Source organism: Rousettus aegyptiacus, unplaced genomic scaffold (assembly GCF_014176215.1).
Source record: "Rousettus aegyptiacus isolate mRouAeg1 unplaced genomic scaffold, mRouAeg1.p scaffold_m13_p_3, whole genome shotgun sequence".
Taxonomy (NCBI): Eukaryota; Metazoa; Chordata; class Mammalia; order Chiroptera; family Pteropodidae; genus Rousettus; species Rousettus aegyptiacus.
This window is the reverse complement of record NW_023416306.1, coordinates 124,608,389-124,626,669: the sequence shown is the minus strand read 5'-3', so window position 1 is coordinate 124,626,669 and position 18,281 is coordinate 124,608,389. Positions and strand designations below refer to the sequence as shown.

The window sequence follows — 18,281 nt, the reverse complement described above, 5'->3', positions numbered from 1 at the left end:
AATATATGTAAAGTGATTAGTACATAGTGATGCTCAATGAATTATTATTATTTTTTTTTAAGTTAGGACTAGGTTCCTAGAGAATAAGGAATATATGTGCTTCATTCACCATAGTATCTCCAGCACCTGGCAAGCAGCCAGATTCATAGCCAGGAGTCAATATTGGTTGATTGGCTTAAGATACCGTTACTTCATCTTTCTCTTTTTAAATTAAACAAGGGATCCCTAATCCCCAAGCCATGGACCAGTACCAGTCTGTGGCCTGTTAGGAACTAGGTCACATAGCAGGAGGTGAGTGGCCGGCAAGGGAACGAAGCTTCACTTGTATTTGCAGCCACTCCCCAGTGCTAGCATCACAGCCTCAGCTCCACATCAGATCACCAGGCATTAGATTTTCATAGAAGCACTGGCCCTGGTGCCAAAAAGGTTGAGGAACCCTGAGTTAAACTACCTGTATTTGTCAAGAGCAGCAGTACAGCAATAGGAACGTGCACTACTCATGTCCCTGGCTTACTGCACATCACGGCTCCTGGATGCACCTGCTATGAAATTTGAAGCATTTATTTTGGTACCTTATTGAGTCTTTAGTAAGAACAAATCATCTCTTTAAGGTCCATTTTAGAATGCTAAATATTCTAAAATGTCCACATTTAGTATTAGTATGTCTTTTCTCCAATGGATGGTTTAAATTAATGTTAATCCCAGAAAGAGAATATGATTTCAGTATATTTCAATATAAGGACAAGGTTGTCAAGACTGATGGTCACATCTGATGAAATAAAAGAAACTCTAACAGTCTGAAGTTACTGTAAAATAGCTAATTATATTAACTACAAAATGTCATTTTTATTTTTATGATTTAAAAAATTATTCTAATAAAATAGAATTTATTTCTCAATGAAAGTTACTAATTTCTACTTTTCCAGAAAATGTTTTTTATTGTTCTTACATTATTTCCTTGTGGTAATAATTGGGTTGTATTGAATTCCCATGTGTTACTTAAAAATGTTTTACTTAACAGAAATTATTTTTGTGCCAATAGGACTCACATTTCGTCACTGATACGTGGAACCTAGTTATTTTCTTTTTGCTTTAGAGAATGTATTTTCCTGCTTGTGATTCTAATACATCCCATTTGTGACCTCACCCCTTTGTACTTCCCTCCAGTCCACTTGGTTATATCCCTAGTGGCCTTAATATGGCTAGGTTCAGCTTAATAGCTAGAGAAAGGTCAGGGCTACTAAGAGGTGGAGGATGAGCTGGAGCTCAGGGCCTGAGAGTCTAAGTTCAGCTTTCTTCTCTTTCTCTCTCAGTGCTTTCATGCCACACCTTACATAACCTGCTACTTGACTATTCTGAGGGTGAATTCTGGTTATTTTTCTAATATCATATGCAATTATAATAGCATGTTACTAAATATATGAACTGAGATTATTAAATTCTCATATGATCCAATCTCTACTATAAGTCCTACAGTTCCAAGAATAGCATGTGACATACTTTTTTTAAACACTATCCCTAATGACCCCATTTCATTCTTTTCTTGGCAGACACCCAAAATGCAGCTGCTAGTCAAGAAAAGGCTTAGAGAATTTTTTAGAATAATTCGCTTGCAGAATGACTGCAGATTTCACCATACTGAGAAATTGAAATCGGCTGCTGCTAAGAAAGACCTCTCTAGGAATAATTCCAATAAATGATTTTTAGCTATCATCTTTAAAAGTTGGAGGTTGCTTTATTCTTTCTAATTGGCATATATAAAGACTGGATTGCAAAATATTTCATGGTAGATAAATAATGTAATACAGTTTAGGCTGACAGCTTGTCTGCCTCAGAGTCTTCATCGGCTCCTCATTTTTTACTAAAGAATTTTAGCCACTCTGCCTGTTCAAGACTCTGTACAATGTGGTCCTAACTTTCCAATTGTAGTTCCATCCATCCTCTATGAATCCTGTGCCCTCTCTTCACTGGGAACTCTCAGGCTAGAACCCTTGAGTTATAGAAAGGTGACAAGTGACAAACATTCTTTCCTTGAACAAACTCTAGCCAAGTTCTCTGATCCCTATTGGCAATGAGGCCTCATCCTTGGCAAACAAAGACTTAAATGAACACTAACAGTTTTTAACAGCTCAAGGCTACAACCCTAGGATGACCCTAGCCTTCCTTAAAGTGCCTACCTGCAAACACTTGAGGCTGCCAAAAGATTTGACTGTTTATTCCATTTAACACCTGAAGATGGGTCCCTGTTTCTCAGCCTCTGTAGGAGGGTAGGAGCCTAACTTCAGTAACCACCAGGGAGCAAACCCAGATGGGTTTACATGAACCAACCCCCTCTCCTTGCTTTTTGTAATTTTTCATTTCCCTGATGCTGAGCTCCCATATGCCCCACTTCACACCCCCTCATTCTCCCTTTAAAATGCCCAGTGTCCTCTGTACAAATTAAAGTTGAGTCCAGTTCACTCTGAACTACTTACTATTGCAATAGTATATTACTAATTAAAAACTTTATTTTTTACAATTTTAACAAGTATCTGGCTTTATCTTTGACAGAGGCTCCCCTAGAGGGTCACCCACTTCGTATCCCATACCTGATGTTACGTGAACAGGAAGTAAATCTTTGTTATGTTAAATCATATATTTTCTTGGTTTACTTGTTACCTCAGCATAAACTATCCTACCACAGCTAGTAAAGACACTGTCTCCTAATCCATCTATCAGTAAACCAGATTTAAACTTTTCTAAGAGCCAGAGCTAATGACAGTGTCAGGCTCAAGCTTACCATTCATAAAGGACCTCAAATTTAGAACTTTTATGATAATGTAAATGAAGTTATATAGCCTTTTGCTCACGTCTGTTGTTAAAAGCAGCATCATGTTAAATGTATATGTCTTTTATGGGCTGAATTGTATCCCTTCAAAATTTTTATGTTGAAAGCCTAATCCCCAGTATCTCAGAATGTGATGTATTTAAAGATAGGGCCTTTAAAGAGGTTATTCAGTTAAAATGAGGCCATTAGTGTGGGCTCTAATCCAATATGACTGGTGTCTCTATAAGTGAAAATTTGGACACACATAGAAACATCAAGAATGCCTGTGCACAGAGGAAAGACCATGGGAGGACACAGTAAGAAGGCTGCCATCTGTAAGCCTAGATTAAAGAAGACTTAGAAGAAACCAAACTATCTATTTAGCTAGCTAGCTAGCTAGCTAGCTATCCATTTTCTGAGATGCCCTGATTATAGCATTTGACTGTGTCGTAGTAGTTTACAGGTTTGGACCTCCTATTATCAGTTTCTTATGTCAGAGATTATGCTTATTCTTGACTAATCTCTCAAAGTGGCTAGTAAAACGTGGACGTGAGGGAGAGTGAGCACTTGAATGGACAGGTGAGACCTCTGCCATCATCCAACTCATAAAGCCAGATTTCTTTTTAGGGCACTCAGATATAGCACTGTGCTGGTCATTCCCCGACATTACTCTCTTTGTCATATCGCCACCCTGCTTGAAAATCTCCAAATGTTCAGTGTTTCTTAAATTGTTCCAAAGAGTAAGTCTAAACTTCTCAACCTGGAAAACAGAGCTCTTCAAGCTCTGGGCCCATCTTTGCTCTCCCGCCCTTTCCCACTACTTCTCCCAGAACAGACGTTTTCACGAGTGTCGTTTCTCCCTGCTCCGCACATGCCAAGCTCAGCATTACCTCTCCATTCATCCCTGCTATTCCCATGGCTTAAAATACTTTTCTGACTCAACTTTTTTTTAGGCTGAATAAGCCCCATTTTCCCATGAAACATGTCTATTTTAGCTCATTATTTTCCCTTCCACTAAACTTAATGTAAGTCCCACAATACTTGAGAACTGAAATGCGTCCCTCTTCATGTCAGCTTTCAATTAGTTCATATCATGTGGCCTTGTGCTTAATATTTGAAGGGAAGAGACTGAATCCATTATTTATTTTTTAAACATTTTAAAATAATTTTATATTAGTTTAGTTTCATGTGTACAGCATAGTGGTTAGAAATTCATATAATTAACAAAGTGATTCCCGCAATGAGTCTAGTACCCACCTGGCACTGCTATACATAGTTATTACAATACTATTGACTACATTCCCTATGCTGTACTTCTTTCTTTCATCATTACTATTTGGTAACTACCAATTTGTACTTTTTAATTCCTTCACCTTTTTTCACCCAGCCCCTCAACACTGCCTTTCATCTGGCAACCATCAAGTTGTTCTCTGCATCTATGAGTTTGTTTGTTTTGTTTACTCACTTATGTCATTCTTTAGATTCCACATATAACTGAAATCATATGGTATTTGTCTTTCTCTGATGTATTTCACTTAGTACTATACCAAGTCCTTCCATGTTGTCACAAATGGTAAGATTTCATTCTTTTTTATAGCCAAGTAATATTCCATTGTATATATGTACCACTTCTTCTTTATCCAATCATCTATTGATGGACACTTAGGTTGCTTCCATATCTTTGCTATTGTAAATAATGCTCCAGTGAACACAGAGGAACACATATCTTTTAGAATTAGTGTTTTGGAGTTCTTCAGATAAAGACTCAAAGTGGAATTGCTAGGTCATAAAGTAACTCTATTTTTAATTTTTTAGGACCCTCCATACTGTTTTCCATAGTAGTTGCACCAATTTGCAACCCCATTGACAGTGCATGAAGGTTCTCTTTTCTCCACATCCTTGCCAACACTTATATATTGATGATAGGCAATCTGACTTATTTCACTTAGCACAATGATACCTCATTGTGAACTTAATTTGCATTTCTCTGATTATTTGTGGCATTTAGTATTTTTTTCATATGTCTATTGGCCATCTGTACGTCCTCTTCGGAAAAATGTCTACTTAGCTCTTCTGCTCATTTTTTAATTGGATTGTTTGTTGTTTTGGTCTTAAGTTGTATGAGTTCTTTATAAATTTTGGATATTTACCTCTTATTGGATGTGTCTTTGGTGACTATATTCTCCCATTCAGTAGGTTGTCCTTTTGTTTTGTTGATGGTTTCCTTTGCCGTGCAAAACTTTTAACATCTGGAGTAGTCCCATTTGTTTATCTATTTCCCTTGCCCGGGTTGATATATCAGAAAAAATATTACTAAAAGCAATGTCGAAGAGTTTATTGCCTATGTTTCCTTCTAAGAGTTTTATGGTTTTGGGTCTTACATTTAAATATTTAAATCATTTTAAGTTTATTCTTGTATATGGTTTAAGAAGGTGGTCTAATTTTTTTTGCATGTTTTCTGTACAGTTTTTCAATATGATTTATCGAATGGTCTTTACCCCACTGTATATTCTTGCCTCCTCTTTCATAGATTAAGTGACTATGTGAGTGTGGATTTCTGGGCTCTCTATTCTGTTTCATTGTGCATCTGTTATTTCTTATATCTCTGAAATTCTCTGCAAGCTTTCTTAGACTCTATGAGAATGAAGAAGTCTTAACAGAAATTTGGTTGATCAAGATCAATCAGTCAAGGGAGAAAACTAAATCCATAAAAATCAGAGAAAACTGCTTAAATTCACACTACAGTTAGTGGATGATTTAAAATCAGAATTCAGCTTTCATGACTCCAAATTCAATGTACTTTTTATTGTACTACAGTGTCTCATAAAAAATACTCGCAATTTGAATGTGAAATGGCAAGGCTTATTTTCAGCTCTGACACACTACATTTAAAGTGGAAATAATTTGGCCACCCATAGTAGTATCTTCAATTACAAAAAATGAGTCATTAATGTGAAAAACACATAGACTTTTTAGGATAAATACATATTTAAGAAATAGGAAGTGCAGAAGAAAGTCAGATAATAAACCTGAAACCACTGAACCAACCTATTAGGACTAGAATTAGAAATTAAATTGAGGATGTGGTGTCAAAGAAGACAGTACAAAATGACAGCATTATTCAGGTTCTGTGCAGGCAAATAATAACATGGCACAGTCCTAGCAAAGAAGGCATTCATTCCATTTAACCCACCTTTGCAAATCTTCTCATTAAGTGAGACAGTGCTTCAGGGTTAGGGCATTCCAGTTTCTTAATTATCTCAAAGCTCTGATTCAGCTGAGCAAAGACATCCACCACGGAACAAGAGAAGAGGGCATGATCAGACGTCTGCTGGAACTGAGGGGAGAGAAGATGAAATCAACCCATTGAACGCATCACTAGGACTGTGGAGAGACCATTGTTTCACATGAACAATGACATCTCCTATATCATCTACCTACATATCAGGTACTTTCATTTCCTGGTAATAAAATATTTATTTATTTAAAAAATCATTCATCTCCTTTTCTAGAAAATGCAGGAGAACTAATATCATGAGGCAGGCTGCTATCAATTGGTTTTTTTATTGCTGAATTTGGGGACTGGTTCTTTTCATCTTCATTCCCCAGAGGAATTAGGATGATTTAGCAAGCCAATTATGGCTCAGACTTTTGAGTTGCTCCAGAGGCACTGGGAGGGTGTCTGCTCCTAACTTTGGAACCTGGAAATGTTCCAGGACAACAAGGGAATTTCAAGCAAGTGTGCTAAACTTGAATATTCTGATTAATTCAATAAGTAAAGAAATCTTAGGCTAAAAGGGTGATTAATTTTAACTTATTTTTTAATTAAATAATTCTCTAGGGTTCCTATCAGTCCTTTACAATCATGTTTTAAGTTTATATTGGTCATTACAGGATTAAAATAAAACTTAATTTATAACAATGAGCCTAACAATTCCTATTAGCTCAAAAGAAGTGTGAATGAATCTTGGCAATAAGCAATCTTAAAATAATTTAAACTCACTCCGTCTTTTTTGTCTCTTCCCAGTGCTCCATGAAGGAATTCCATTGACACATCTTCATTTTCATCTAGCCACTGCATAACAAAGGGTTCAAACCACCTAAAAAAATTAATGTTACATACTAAAAAAGAGATCATTTGCACATAATTAACAACGAATGCTGCTCTTTTCTTATACGAGAATAATTTAGGACCAAAAGTCTCTTTACAATCTTTTTTTTTCAGTTCTACTTCTGCAGAGATATTTAGCTTTACCTCATCAAATGTATACCCTTCTCTTTGACCTTCAATCTCTTCTCTTTCCATGCTGCCTCAAATATGCTTAGTTCCCAATTGCCATTCTACAATTCCTTTATAATTCAAAATCCTGTAAAATGTACCTCTTCTGTTCTGTGTCCCCTATCATGATATTCTCTTGTTTCTTAGTTCTTTACCGTCTGCCTTCTGTCCATAGCATCCTGGGTGCTCACCTTTGACTTCTTATGATCTACAGTACATCGGCATGTCGGGTTGCTAGGTTTTCTGAATGGTCTAAGTTTCAAAGTTCTTTCTTTTTTCCATATGAATGTGCAATTGTCTAGCACCATACATTTAGAAGATCGTCCTTTCCCTCACTGCCTTTAACTGGTGTTTTAAACATGAATCAGGTAAAAGCATATGTATGGATTTGTCTCTGGCCTATTTTCTCCATTGGTCTTTCTGTCATGCATTAACACTGTATCTTTTGAAAAAGTGTTGATAACTGATACCAAAGTTCTCTAGTTTTTTTTTTTAACCTCCTCTTCAAGATTGTTTTAGTTATTCTCAGCCTTTTGCATTTCTATATACATTTTTTTGAATGAACTTGTGAATTTGCAGAAAAATATCTGCTGGAATTTTTATGAGATTGTACTGAATATGTGAGTCAATGTGGGGAGAACTACTATTTCTATAATATGCATCTTTTTAGAAATGCCATATATTTTATTTGGTTCATCTTAAATTTCTCTCAATAATATTTTATAGTTGCTTGAATAGAGAACACACACATTTTTTATCACATTTGTTTCTTGTGGTTTTAATGCTATTTAAATAGTATGAATTATATAAAATTTTCCAATTGTGCCTATTATAAAGAAATTCAAAGAACAAATTACGAAGACTTACTATACTCACTTTTTAAGTTCCATTAGTTTTCCTTTTTTTTTTTTTTTTTTGGATTTTCTAGATGCAAAATTATATCCTATACAAATACCAACAGCATCATTAAATGCTTTTACAATCATTATGCTTTTCCATCCCTTTCTTGTCTTATCATACTGGCTAAGACCATTGGTACAATGTTAAATAAAAGCGATGTTATCTGCTATTAGTCTCATTCGTGAACTCGGGGGAAGCTTTTAAAATTTTATCGATAAGCATACAGTCTTCTTCTATTCCTATCCTGCTAAGAGATTGTTATAATAAATTGGTGTTGTATTTTATCAAATTATTGTTCTGTATATAGTGTAATAATCTTCCTTCTTTGAATGTGGTAAATTGCATTCATTGCTTTAAAAATGTTTAATCCCATACTCCAGGAATAAATTCCCCCTTTGTCATGTTATATTAGTCTTTCTACAAATCCCTGGATTCTATTGGCTAATATTTCAATTGAGTTTATTTTTTAAAGTATATTCAGAGAGAAATTGGCCTTAATTATTCTTGTTTATCATGTTCTCAATAGGTTTTAATAGTCAGAATATGCTGACCTCCAGAAATGATTTCAGAAGTATTCCTGCCTTCTTTGAAACTGTGTATAATAGTGACAATATTCTTCTTTTAAGAGTTGGAAGAATTCAATTTGGAGCCATCTGGGCCTGGAGTTTTTGTTATGAAATGGTTATAAATTAAGAATTCAAATTTTAAAATATGGGCCCATTCAGATTTTATCCTCTTTCTTATATCAGCTTGTTATATTTTAAAAGGAATTTGTACATTTTGTCTAACTTTTAAAAATGCTGACATATTCTCTTATTATTTTTTATCTTTGTAAGATCTTTAGTGATATCATTTTCTCACAACGAATTTGTGACATCTTTCTCCCACCTCCATTGGCCTTGCTAGGGTTTTTTTGATTTTATCAGTTTTTTTCTTTTAAAAAAAACTAACCTTGGCTTTGTAATTTCTCCTATTTAAAATTTTCTATTGATTTTTTTATTCCAGGTCATATTATTTTCTTTTATTTGACTTGTTTGTTAAATATTTCTTCTGATACTTATTTAATGATTTTATACCCCCTTTTTATTTATATAGAATTAGGGCTATAAATTTTTCTCTATTCCTGTTTTAGCTGCAATTCACAAATTTTAATATGCCATATTTTATTACCACTTAGTTAAAAATATTTTGTAATTTGCACTGATTTCTTTTGACTCATGAATTATTTGGAATGTTCTGCTTAATTTTCCACTCTGGTATTTCCTAATTTTCTTCTTGGAGTTGATTTCTGGATTATTTCTACAGTGGTTCAAGAACATATAGTATATGTTTAAATCTTCTTAAATTTATTAAACTTTCTTTATGGTCTGGCAGACAATTTCTTTTGGTAAGTACACTATGTGCATCTGATAACATTACGTATTTTGTCATTGTTGGTTATAATTTGTAGATATGTTGTGTTTGTATAAACGATGTCTGAAAAATTATGAAACTTCTGGGTAACCAGATGTATATATATATAAATATGGATATAAATGGATAAAGATCTTGAAGTGTATGATTTGTGTTGTTAAAACTTCTTTGTTCTTACTGACTTCTTCTTTTTGATTCATCAGTTTTTGAAAGAAATATTATCTCCAAATAGAATTGTAGATTTACTGATTTTTCCTTTTACTTCTGTCAGTTTTTTCATTATATATTTTGCTGACATGTTGTATGATACATACAGATTTACAACTGATGTATCTTCTGTTAAGTTTCTCTAATCATCATAAAATATTCTCTCAAAATATTTCTTACCTTAAATTGTATTTTAATATTGGTATAGCTGCATAAGTTTTCTTTCAATTACTGCCTATCCTTTTACTCGACATTTCTAGACTATTATGTTTTAGGTAAATAACTTGTAAGCAAGATATTTTGAGTTTTACTGTTTTATCTAATAGGGTATTTGTTGACTTAAGTATTAATCCATTTGCATTTAATGATTGCTCTTAATTTTCTGACATATTTAATTTTAAATCTATCCCTTTTCTCTTCCCCATTTCTTACCTTCTATTTTTTTATTCTTTTTTTTTTCACCTTTAAGTATTTTTTCACTCTCTTCTATCCCATTATCTTATTGATTCATAGTATTATATTATACCTTCATGGGTTATACTACAAATTATAACACATATCCATGACAATTAGATGCCTTTTGAAATGAATATTTTATACTTTCCAAACAATTCAAGGATCTTATAACATATAAACTCCAATTAGTGTTCTTTCATCATTTCATGCTATTTTGTTTTGTATCTTAATTCTATGTATATTTTATTCTACAGATAAACACTTTTTATTCTTTATTACATTATTGTAATTTTACCTGTCTCTTTCCTTCTGTCTGAAGCATGTCTTACAGTATATATTTTTGGTGAGTCACTGCTGGAAATGGGTTCTTTCAGCTTCTAAGTTAGGTAATTGTCTATTTTGATTTTTGAAGGGAATTTTTATTGCTTATAGAATTCTGAGTTCATAGTCCTCCCCTCGCCCCAAAGAAACGTAAATGTATCAGTGCACTGTATTTTGGTTTTAGTCACTTCTATTGAACAGTCAGTCAACACTAGTGTAGCTCTGGTAGTGTCTTCCCTTCCTTGACCTCAATACATTTAAAGATTTTATTTTTGGTTTTAAGCAGTTTTCTATAATATACCTACCTATGGATAGTTTCTCTTGCATATATCCTTCTTAGGATTTATAAAAATGTTAAATTGTGCTTCATGTTTTCATCAGTTTTGCAAAATTCACATCTAGTATCTTTTCAAACATTGCTCTGGTATTACTTTTCTATCTTCTTTTTTTTGGGGGACTCAATTCTTTGTACATTAGCCCTTTATAATTTGTTCCGCATATGCCTTGCTGTTTTTTTTTTTTTTTTTCCTATAGCACTTTGCACAGTGCCTGGCATACAGAAGACTCTTCTTAAATGAATGAAATAAAATTCTGGTAAATATCAAATGCTGATTATCACAAGCTTGATTATGTGCTTACAAATGTATTTAATAGAAATGTTTTTGAAATGTTATCTGTTTAACAATAAATTTGATTTTAGAAATATAAATACTAATACATTTTTCAGTTTGAATAAAAATTTGATTATATAGCTCAATATACGAGCACCCCCATTTTCCCAAAATTTGAGTTCTAACACTTTCATAGAAAATAATCTCGTCATGTGAGCCATATCTTATCATGTCTTTCTTTCTCATTGAGTTGAATGTCCAAGTAAGGCATACTTGAAAAATGCAACACAATTTAATTAAATATGGTTTCCCAAAGACATGCAAATCATTTAATGTTAATTTTATAATAGAAATGTCTTCATTCAAATTAAGACTATATGAAGGGATTTTAGAGCTGTCTAACTCAGGTATAATTTTATGGGGCTGTGAATTGAGAATAAACTTGATATTGAAAATCGCTACTTACAAGGAGTATTCAGGAACAGCATCCTTGAAGGCAGGAAGTTCTCGCACATATTCATTATAAAACCATTTCACTTTGAAATGCAAATTCATATAATCAGTGCTCTTGCATAACCGCTGCTTTTCATGTTCTATAACAGATAAAATCAAACACTTAATAAAGTTTGGTCTGCCAACAATGCTACTGTGTTCCAATCTTCTTTTATTAGTAGTATTTCAAAAAAGGAGAAAACAGTATATTTGATATGAGGGCATATCAAATGCCTTTATATATTGCTATAGAGACCTGAAATATTACAAAACGTAAAAATCATTATATGTCCTACATGAAATAAATTGACTATTCTAATGTGCCTTCCTGAAAAAGGCGAGGATTCTGACACAGTTATAAGATAATACTAAAAATTTTCTATTTATCTGCAAGCTTTTATATTTTGACAATTTTAGCCTGATGCAAAGTGCCAGAAAGAATTAAAACACTAAGCATGAATAAAACATGCATCAAACTAGGAGACATAATCCCTGGTTAATACTGGCAATAGGAATGAGTAGATCATATTTCTAGCCTGGATACTTAACACTCAAAAAATTAAGATAGTTGAAAAAGAGAGGAACTATATCTAACTTCTAAGTCAGATGAATTCTTCTTCAACTTTTCAGTTCAGCTAAAATTATTTTACACCCTGTGGCTTTTTGACATTACTTAGTAAGATTTCCTAATATGTGACATTTTTTCCTCTCTTGCTCAAAAAGTAGAGCTTAAAACTGTTATTTTCATTTGGACATACAGAGATAAATAATATTACTAAATATGTTTATCTCTGCTTCCTCCCCTAATATTAGTTTCTTGGCCCATTGAGGCTACAAGTACAGACACAACCAAACCCAAAATATCCCTAACAGTATTCAGGTTGAAAGCGCACTCTGAAAAGCTCTGGTTGAGGCCTGTGAATCTTTTTCAAGCTAAGGGCTTTGATTTACAGTAGAAATATCCTATACTTTATATTCCAGGCTGAAAATACTAATTGAAACAATTAGAATGTTACACACAAGTTGACAACACCCTCACTTCCCAAAACCTGACTATAGAGTAAATTGAATATGAATGATAAGTGCAAGAGGAGCCACAACACCAAATAGAACACTTTCACATTATCTAAATAATGATTAATTCAAGACAATTTACAGAGCAGTTATGGGGGTGGGGGAAGAGAAAATACACACACACATCTATATGCATAGAAACAAGAGTAATAAACTGGTACTTCTAGACCACACGGTAGAACAAAATTATGACCTAGGTGATGTTTTGCTTCAACTCCCTCTGAATTCATTTCTCCCTCTTCCTTTTTAGGTGTTGTATCTCTCCCTGCCCCTTTCCCTTCTGAAGTCTAGAATACATACCTTAAGAGAATTCATTTACCTGATAAAGTCGTAGGTAGGAATTTAATGCAATACAATCCTGAAACCCAGACAAGGGAAAACCCTTGCCCTAGGACCCACACATCAAGAGGGCTCTACTTATCACAATTACAAACTTGAAAATTAAACAGCTTATGGTCTCCTCTGTCACTTGGGATCACACATGTGGTTCTAGTGCAAAGCAAGTTGGAACTCTAAACATCTGCTCTTGTAACTAATACCACCTCCCTTATGATTATTGCATAATGAAGTATTACTTAGGAGTATTAACAAACATTCATTTTCTTTGGTTCTAATTCATGCATTCAGAGGCATTTGTGAATCAATGCAGGTACACATGCTGGCTGAGGGATATTTTGAATATCAAATGATATATATTACTCTCAAAATTTGTATGTATGTGTGTAGTTCTAGATATAATACACTTGAAGCCTGATATGGATTCTTTGCTAACTAGATGGCTACTAAATGCTAGAATTGTCAATAGTTTTATTTTTTCAATTTAGATTAATGAGATTTAACTCATTAAATTTTAACTTTAGTCAAATTATTTATATAAACGTTCACTTAAAATAATAATTTGAATTTTGTCCTCATTTTAATAAGTATTTTTGAATATTTTAGAAGGAAATTGCTTTGAAAACTACATAAACTATATCTGAAAGCACATGGAAGTAATTTAAAATTTTCATTTTTGTATTTATGGTTTATTTTAAATTACATCTTTTCATAAAATACATATTCAAATTATGTCTATTTTGAATATAACAACTTTTTTAATACTTTAAGAATTAAGAATGTGTGTAAATTAAGATCGTAAAGAAAAAATGTAAGTGGACCTCAAGAAAAAGAAACGCTGAAAATAGAAAATGTTTAGGACAAGGTACTAAATTTTTTAAAACTGGAAAAAAAAAAGAAAAGACATCATGTAATATGGGAAAGGTTGTATTATTTGGTGCTAAAAAATTTAATGTTTTATTATAACTGCAGAATTAGTAATTTTGCTGACGTAAAGGTGAAAATATATTTTTTCTTAAAAAATATAGTAATTTATGACTTATCTTTATTTAAAAACCCAAACATTGTCACCCAGAACAGAACACCCAGATAAATATGCATATTGATAATAAAATTATCTTTGATATTTTTCCAACTTTCAGCATATTAAAAAATAAGTTACATGATTTTTTTTTCACGTTGATATGAAAGTAAGCTTATTTGTTGAGGTGGAAGGTAGAACATATTATTATATAAGTTTATTAGCTTTATTTAGAAATAGAAGTCTTTCAGTCTACTGCATGTGGGTCTCCATTCGTGCTCTTGCCTTTGCAAATGTTAGGGATGTGCCTGACCTAATGTGTTACCTCTTCCAAGAGTGTTTGCATAGTAACAGGATCCTAAAGTGAAGGGTAACCCAGTTTCATCAAATGCCAAAAACATTTATTGAGCATGTATCTTGTGCCAGGTCATGTGTGAGAGACTCTGTGTTTGTGTTCAAGTAACTGCTATTTTACTTAATAATGGCCTAAAGTGATGTTGACAATTCAAATATGCCAAAAAGATGACATAAAGTGCTTCCTTTAAGAGAACAGGTATATATGTTTAGGAAAAAACAAAGTCTGTTATGGGGTTCAGTACTATTTGGAGTTTCAGGCATCCACTAGGGGTCTTAGAATATATCTCCAGTGGATAAGGGGGTACTACTATACCTACTTTAAGTTGTAAAGATAAGAAACAAAATAGTACTGTGTTAAATTACCTGAAGTTAGGTTATATGGGGTTATATTCTGTTGCATTACAAAAGTGTTCACAAAGATTGAGACCCATTTATTAACCTCCAAACCACTCTTTCTAATACACACACACCTATTCAGACTATTCCCTTGCTTTGAGGTAGTATATCAGTGTAAGTACCTCTAGCAGACCACACTGTGAATTAATCCATCATCACATAGAAAATCAGTTAATCAAACTTGTCAAGTTCATGTTAAGAAAATACCTTATAGCCTCTGAGAGAAGAATAATCATAGAAGTAAAATCATAGGCTTTGTGGACAGACTAATACCACTTTTTGTCTTCCTGTCAGCTTTGTTTCATGCTTGTGGGCTCTGAGCTATAATCTGAGTAGTTATTATTATCATTTAAATAAATCTCTAAAAAGTGAACTGTTACTTTGCAAAAGCCATATGCCTATTTTTCTCCTGTCTTCATATATTACTCTCATAATGTATAATTATATAAGGAAATATTTTAAATAAAATACAATTACGTTCTACCACCCACCAAATATCAATGTGAGATTATAATATCAAATTCAAAACTATGCTTCAAATTAGCTTTAATTCTACTTAAATTGTTTCTGCGTAGTGATAGACCACACTGACAAAATTGTATTTATCTCATGTGACATGAATGACTAGTAGACTTTATTTAGCCACCAATTTTCTTACATTTTAAATTTTGGCAACAAAAATTTAACTAGCTCATTACATTTACAAAACATTTAATTAGTTTTCCAAACAGCAGTATGATAATTTTGTATGACATATAATCTTTGAATTTCAATGAGAAATACGAATATTTTACTTTCAGAATAAAAAATGCTTCATTAAAGTTGTATAAAGGAAAAGCTGGGCAATTTAGAAGAATATGCCTATTTTCCAGCATTTACTGCAAAGAATATATTTTCTTCCAGAAGTTATTGTTTACACAAGTTAGTGTTTTGTGTATAATATAGAAATGCACAATTATGTATTGGTTACAGGATAAAGGTGGTATACTCTTAACCCATTCTTGTGGCAAGAGCAAATTGGCTGCCATAAAGCATCACAGTGCCATTTTCTATTTAATTTGTGGCATCATTTTATTGCATAAACACTCTGTATTGTCCCATAGTTGGTAATGTACAATTTTTTAGAATTATCTTAATCCATCACCCATTTGAGTGTTTGACAGCCTGCTGTGTCTCTAAGAAGTGACGATTTGGAAGGTCTGGGAGGAATTTCAAGTAAAAACCAGTATTAGGGGCCCAACACATGTGATATTTTGTGAGATATGTGTTCACAAATCTAAAACCTTATTACTCAGAACTTTTGGTTCTAAAGATAGAGGTGTATCAGAATTTTAAAGAGAATACACACTTAAAAATATCTATCAAATATCACCATAAATTCATATTAACAATATACACTGAGAATTCTAAGTCATTTAATTAGAAGCAAAAAAAAAAAAAAAAAAGAGAGAGAGAGAATAAGAATTAGAACTTTCCATTTTAAAGAAGCTCTATAAAGGTTTTATGATGTCGGTACATCTTTAGAGTGAGAAATCACTGAAAATTCTGGCTGCCAAATTTAAGTTATGGTATTAACAAGGTATAAAGCTTAGAGTAATAAAATAAAACTTAAAAAAATAAAATAAACGACTATATATAACCTGTTAGCAAAAAGTAATGTGGACTAATGTGAAGCTTCCAGAAAAACAAAAACAAAAACAAAAAAACAAAAACAAAAACTAGCAAACGAGAAAAGATTAGCTACGGTGGCACATTATTGCGAACAACTTTCTCAAAAATTAATGACTAGGAAGAAACAAACGTCATTAATTTTTGTAAGGTAAGGAAGAAGATAACTGAAGTATTTTTCTTGACACATTTCTGATAACTAAGCCTTAGTAAAACATTAGAAAAAAGTCAAACAAAATCAATAAAATATTTCCTTACTCCATGACCAATGAAACTGATGCCAGAAGCAGTTTTACCCTTGAGAGTAGAAGCTGGCAGTGCTACTCATAATCACGACCAGTCTCTCAGCAGAATCTCAGAATGAATCCAGGTTCCTTGGGTTCATTAAACCAGAAATGATGTGGGGTCAGACATACCTCATAGACACACTCTCTGATATACCTGCTTAGAATTCTGGTGAAGATCTACAACCCACAAACCTAGACCAGTGGGTTTAGAGTAAGACTGGTTCTTTCCAGGGGAAAAAACCTCCTGAATCCCTTTCTGTGTCACCCAAAACTTGCACTGTCTCTATTTTTGAGCAAAACAATCTGTTTACAAATGACTTGGCATTTCAATCATCCTTTTTGACTTCAAACTTTTCTTTGCAAAAATTAAACAGTACACCACCAAAATTTCCCCTTTAATCTTCATTTAGGACACCAACTCCTACATCTGTGAAATATTTGCAGCCAACTAAAAACATGGAGCTAGTTTCCCATATCACCTGGAAGAAAAAAATATACCATTTCATAACTTGGAAGAATATTGCATGACTTGTCTGAGCGATGGACCTTGGAAAATTAGAAAGCAGTATGAAGGCAGGACCACATAATCTGGTGCTAGGAAACCAGAGATGGATAGTTATAAAGTTAGAACAATGTGATGAAATGGAAAAGAGCATTTAAGACAGAGATGGCCACCACGCTGGAACATAATGGTAAATATAGGTACCCAAAGGATGGTAAAATATAGGCACCCAAAGAATCTATTGGCATTAATTGACAATCATGAAGAAAGGGTATAAAAAAGAAACAAACACAAGCTTCATTTAAATTGTATTTTTACCCAGAGTCCTAGCAATGAGTAGGGACTGAAATGTGGATTTCATTCATTTATGCAACTTATATTTATTGTTATCTACCATGAACCAGGTACTATTCTATATACTGAGAGTACAGCAAAGAAGAAAACAGTGTTCCTGTCTTCTTGGAATTTATATATAGTGAGGAAATCAGACAATAAAAACCATTCAATATAATGCGAGGCAGTGGTAAGTGTTAACATGGACAGTGAAAAAGAACAGAGTAAGGGAGTAGATGAGCTGAGGGTGCCCTTTTCAATAGGGTGTTCAGGAAAGCTCTCTAATCAAATGACATGAAAGCAGAACTGAATGAAGTCAGAGAGCAAACCATGCAGCCATATACTGGAAAAGCATTTGAGGAAAATACAGCAAGTGAAGCAGCCCTCAAGCAAAAGTGTGCTTGACAAGTTCAAAGAGACGCAAGGAGACCAGGTGGCTAAAGCGGAGTCCGTGAGCGCGAGTGGTGAGAGCTGATTTCAGAGAGAAGCCAAGGCTAGGTCACACAGGATCTTGTGGCCTAGGATAAGAATCTCTCCCATAAGATTTATGGAATAATACTGGAGGATTTTGGTTTATAATATATTTGTAAAACATCACTTTGGTTGGTGTCTGGAGAAGAGAGTATAGGGACACCAAAGTGGAGGCTGGGAGGCATAGAAGAGGCTACTCCAGTAGAAGCAACTTGGATGGGGTAGCTTGGACTTGGGTGATAACATTGGTGGTTGTGGTGGAAGTGATGAGGCATAGGGCTCTAATCTTGGTTCTATCTTAACAATACATAACTATTTTTCTTACATTTTCCTTTCCCAAATAAGCTAAGA

The 18,281-nt window shown here is 33.4% G+C and overlaps 1 protein-coding gene across 5 annotated transcripts in view; it reads right to left on the bottom strand.

The window, feature by feature from the left end:
• The window catches only part of UNC13C (unc-13 homolog C), a 620,140-nt gene that overhangs the window by 104,604 nt on the left and 497,255 nt on the right, over nt 1-18,281 (bottom strand). For all 5 annotated transcript variants that reach the window (XM_016153676.2, XM_016153674.2, XM_016153678.2 and 2 more), the window contains 3 exons: nt 11,460-11,586; nt 6,810-6,906; nt 6,000-6,143 (listed from right to left, as the gene is read on the bottom strand). In XM_016153676.2, the coding sequence (XP_016009162.2) occupies nt 6,000-6,143; nt 6,810-6,906; nt 11,460-11,586 (368 nt within the window). The remainder of the gene's footprint in view (nt 1-5,999; nt 6,144-6,809; nt 6,907-11,459; nt 11,587-18,281) is intronic.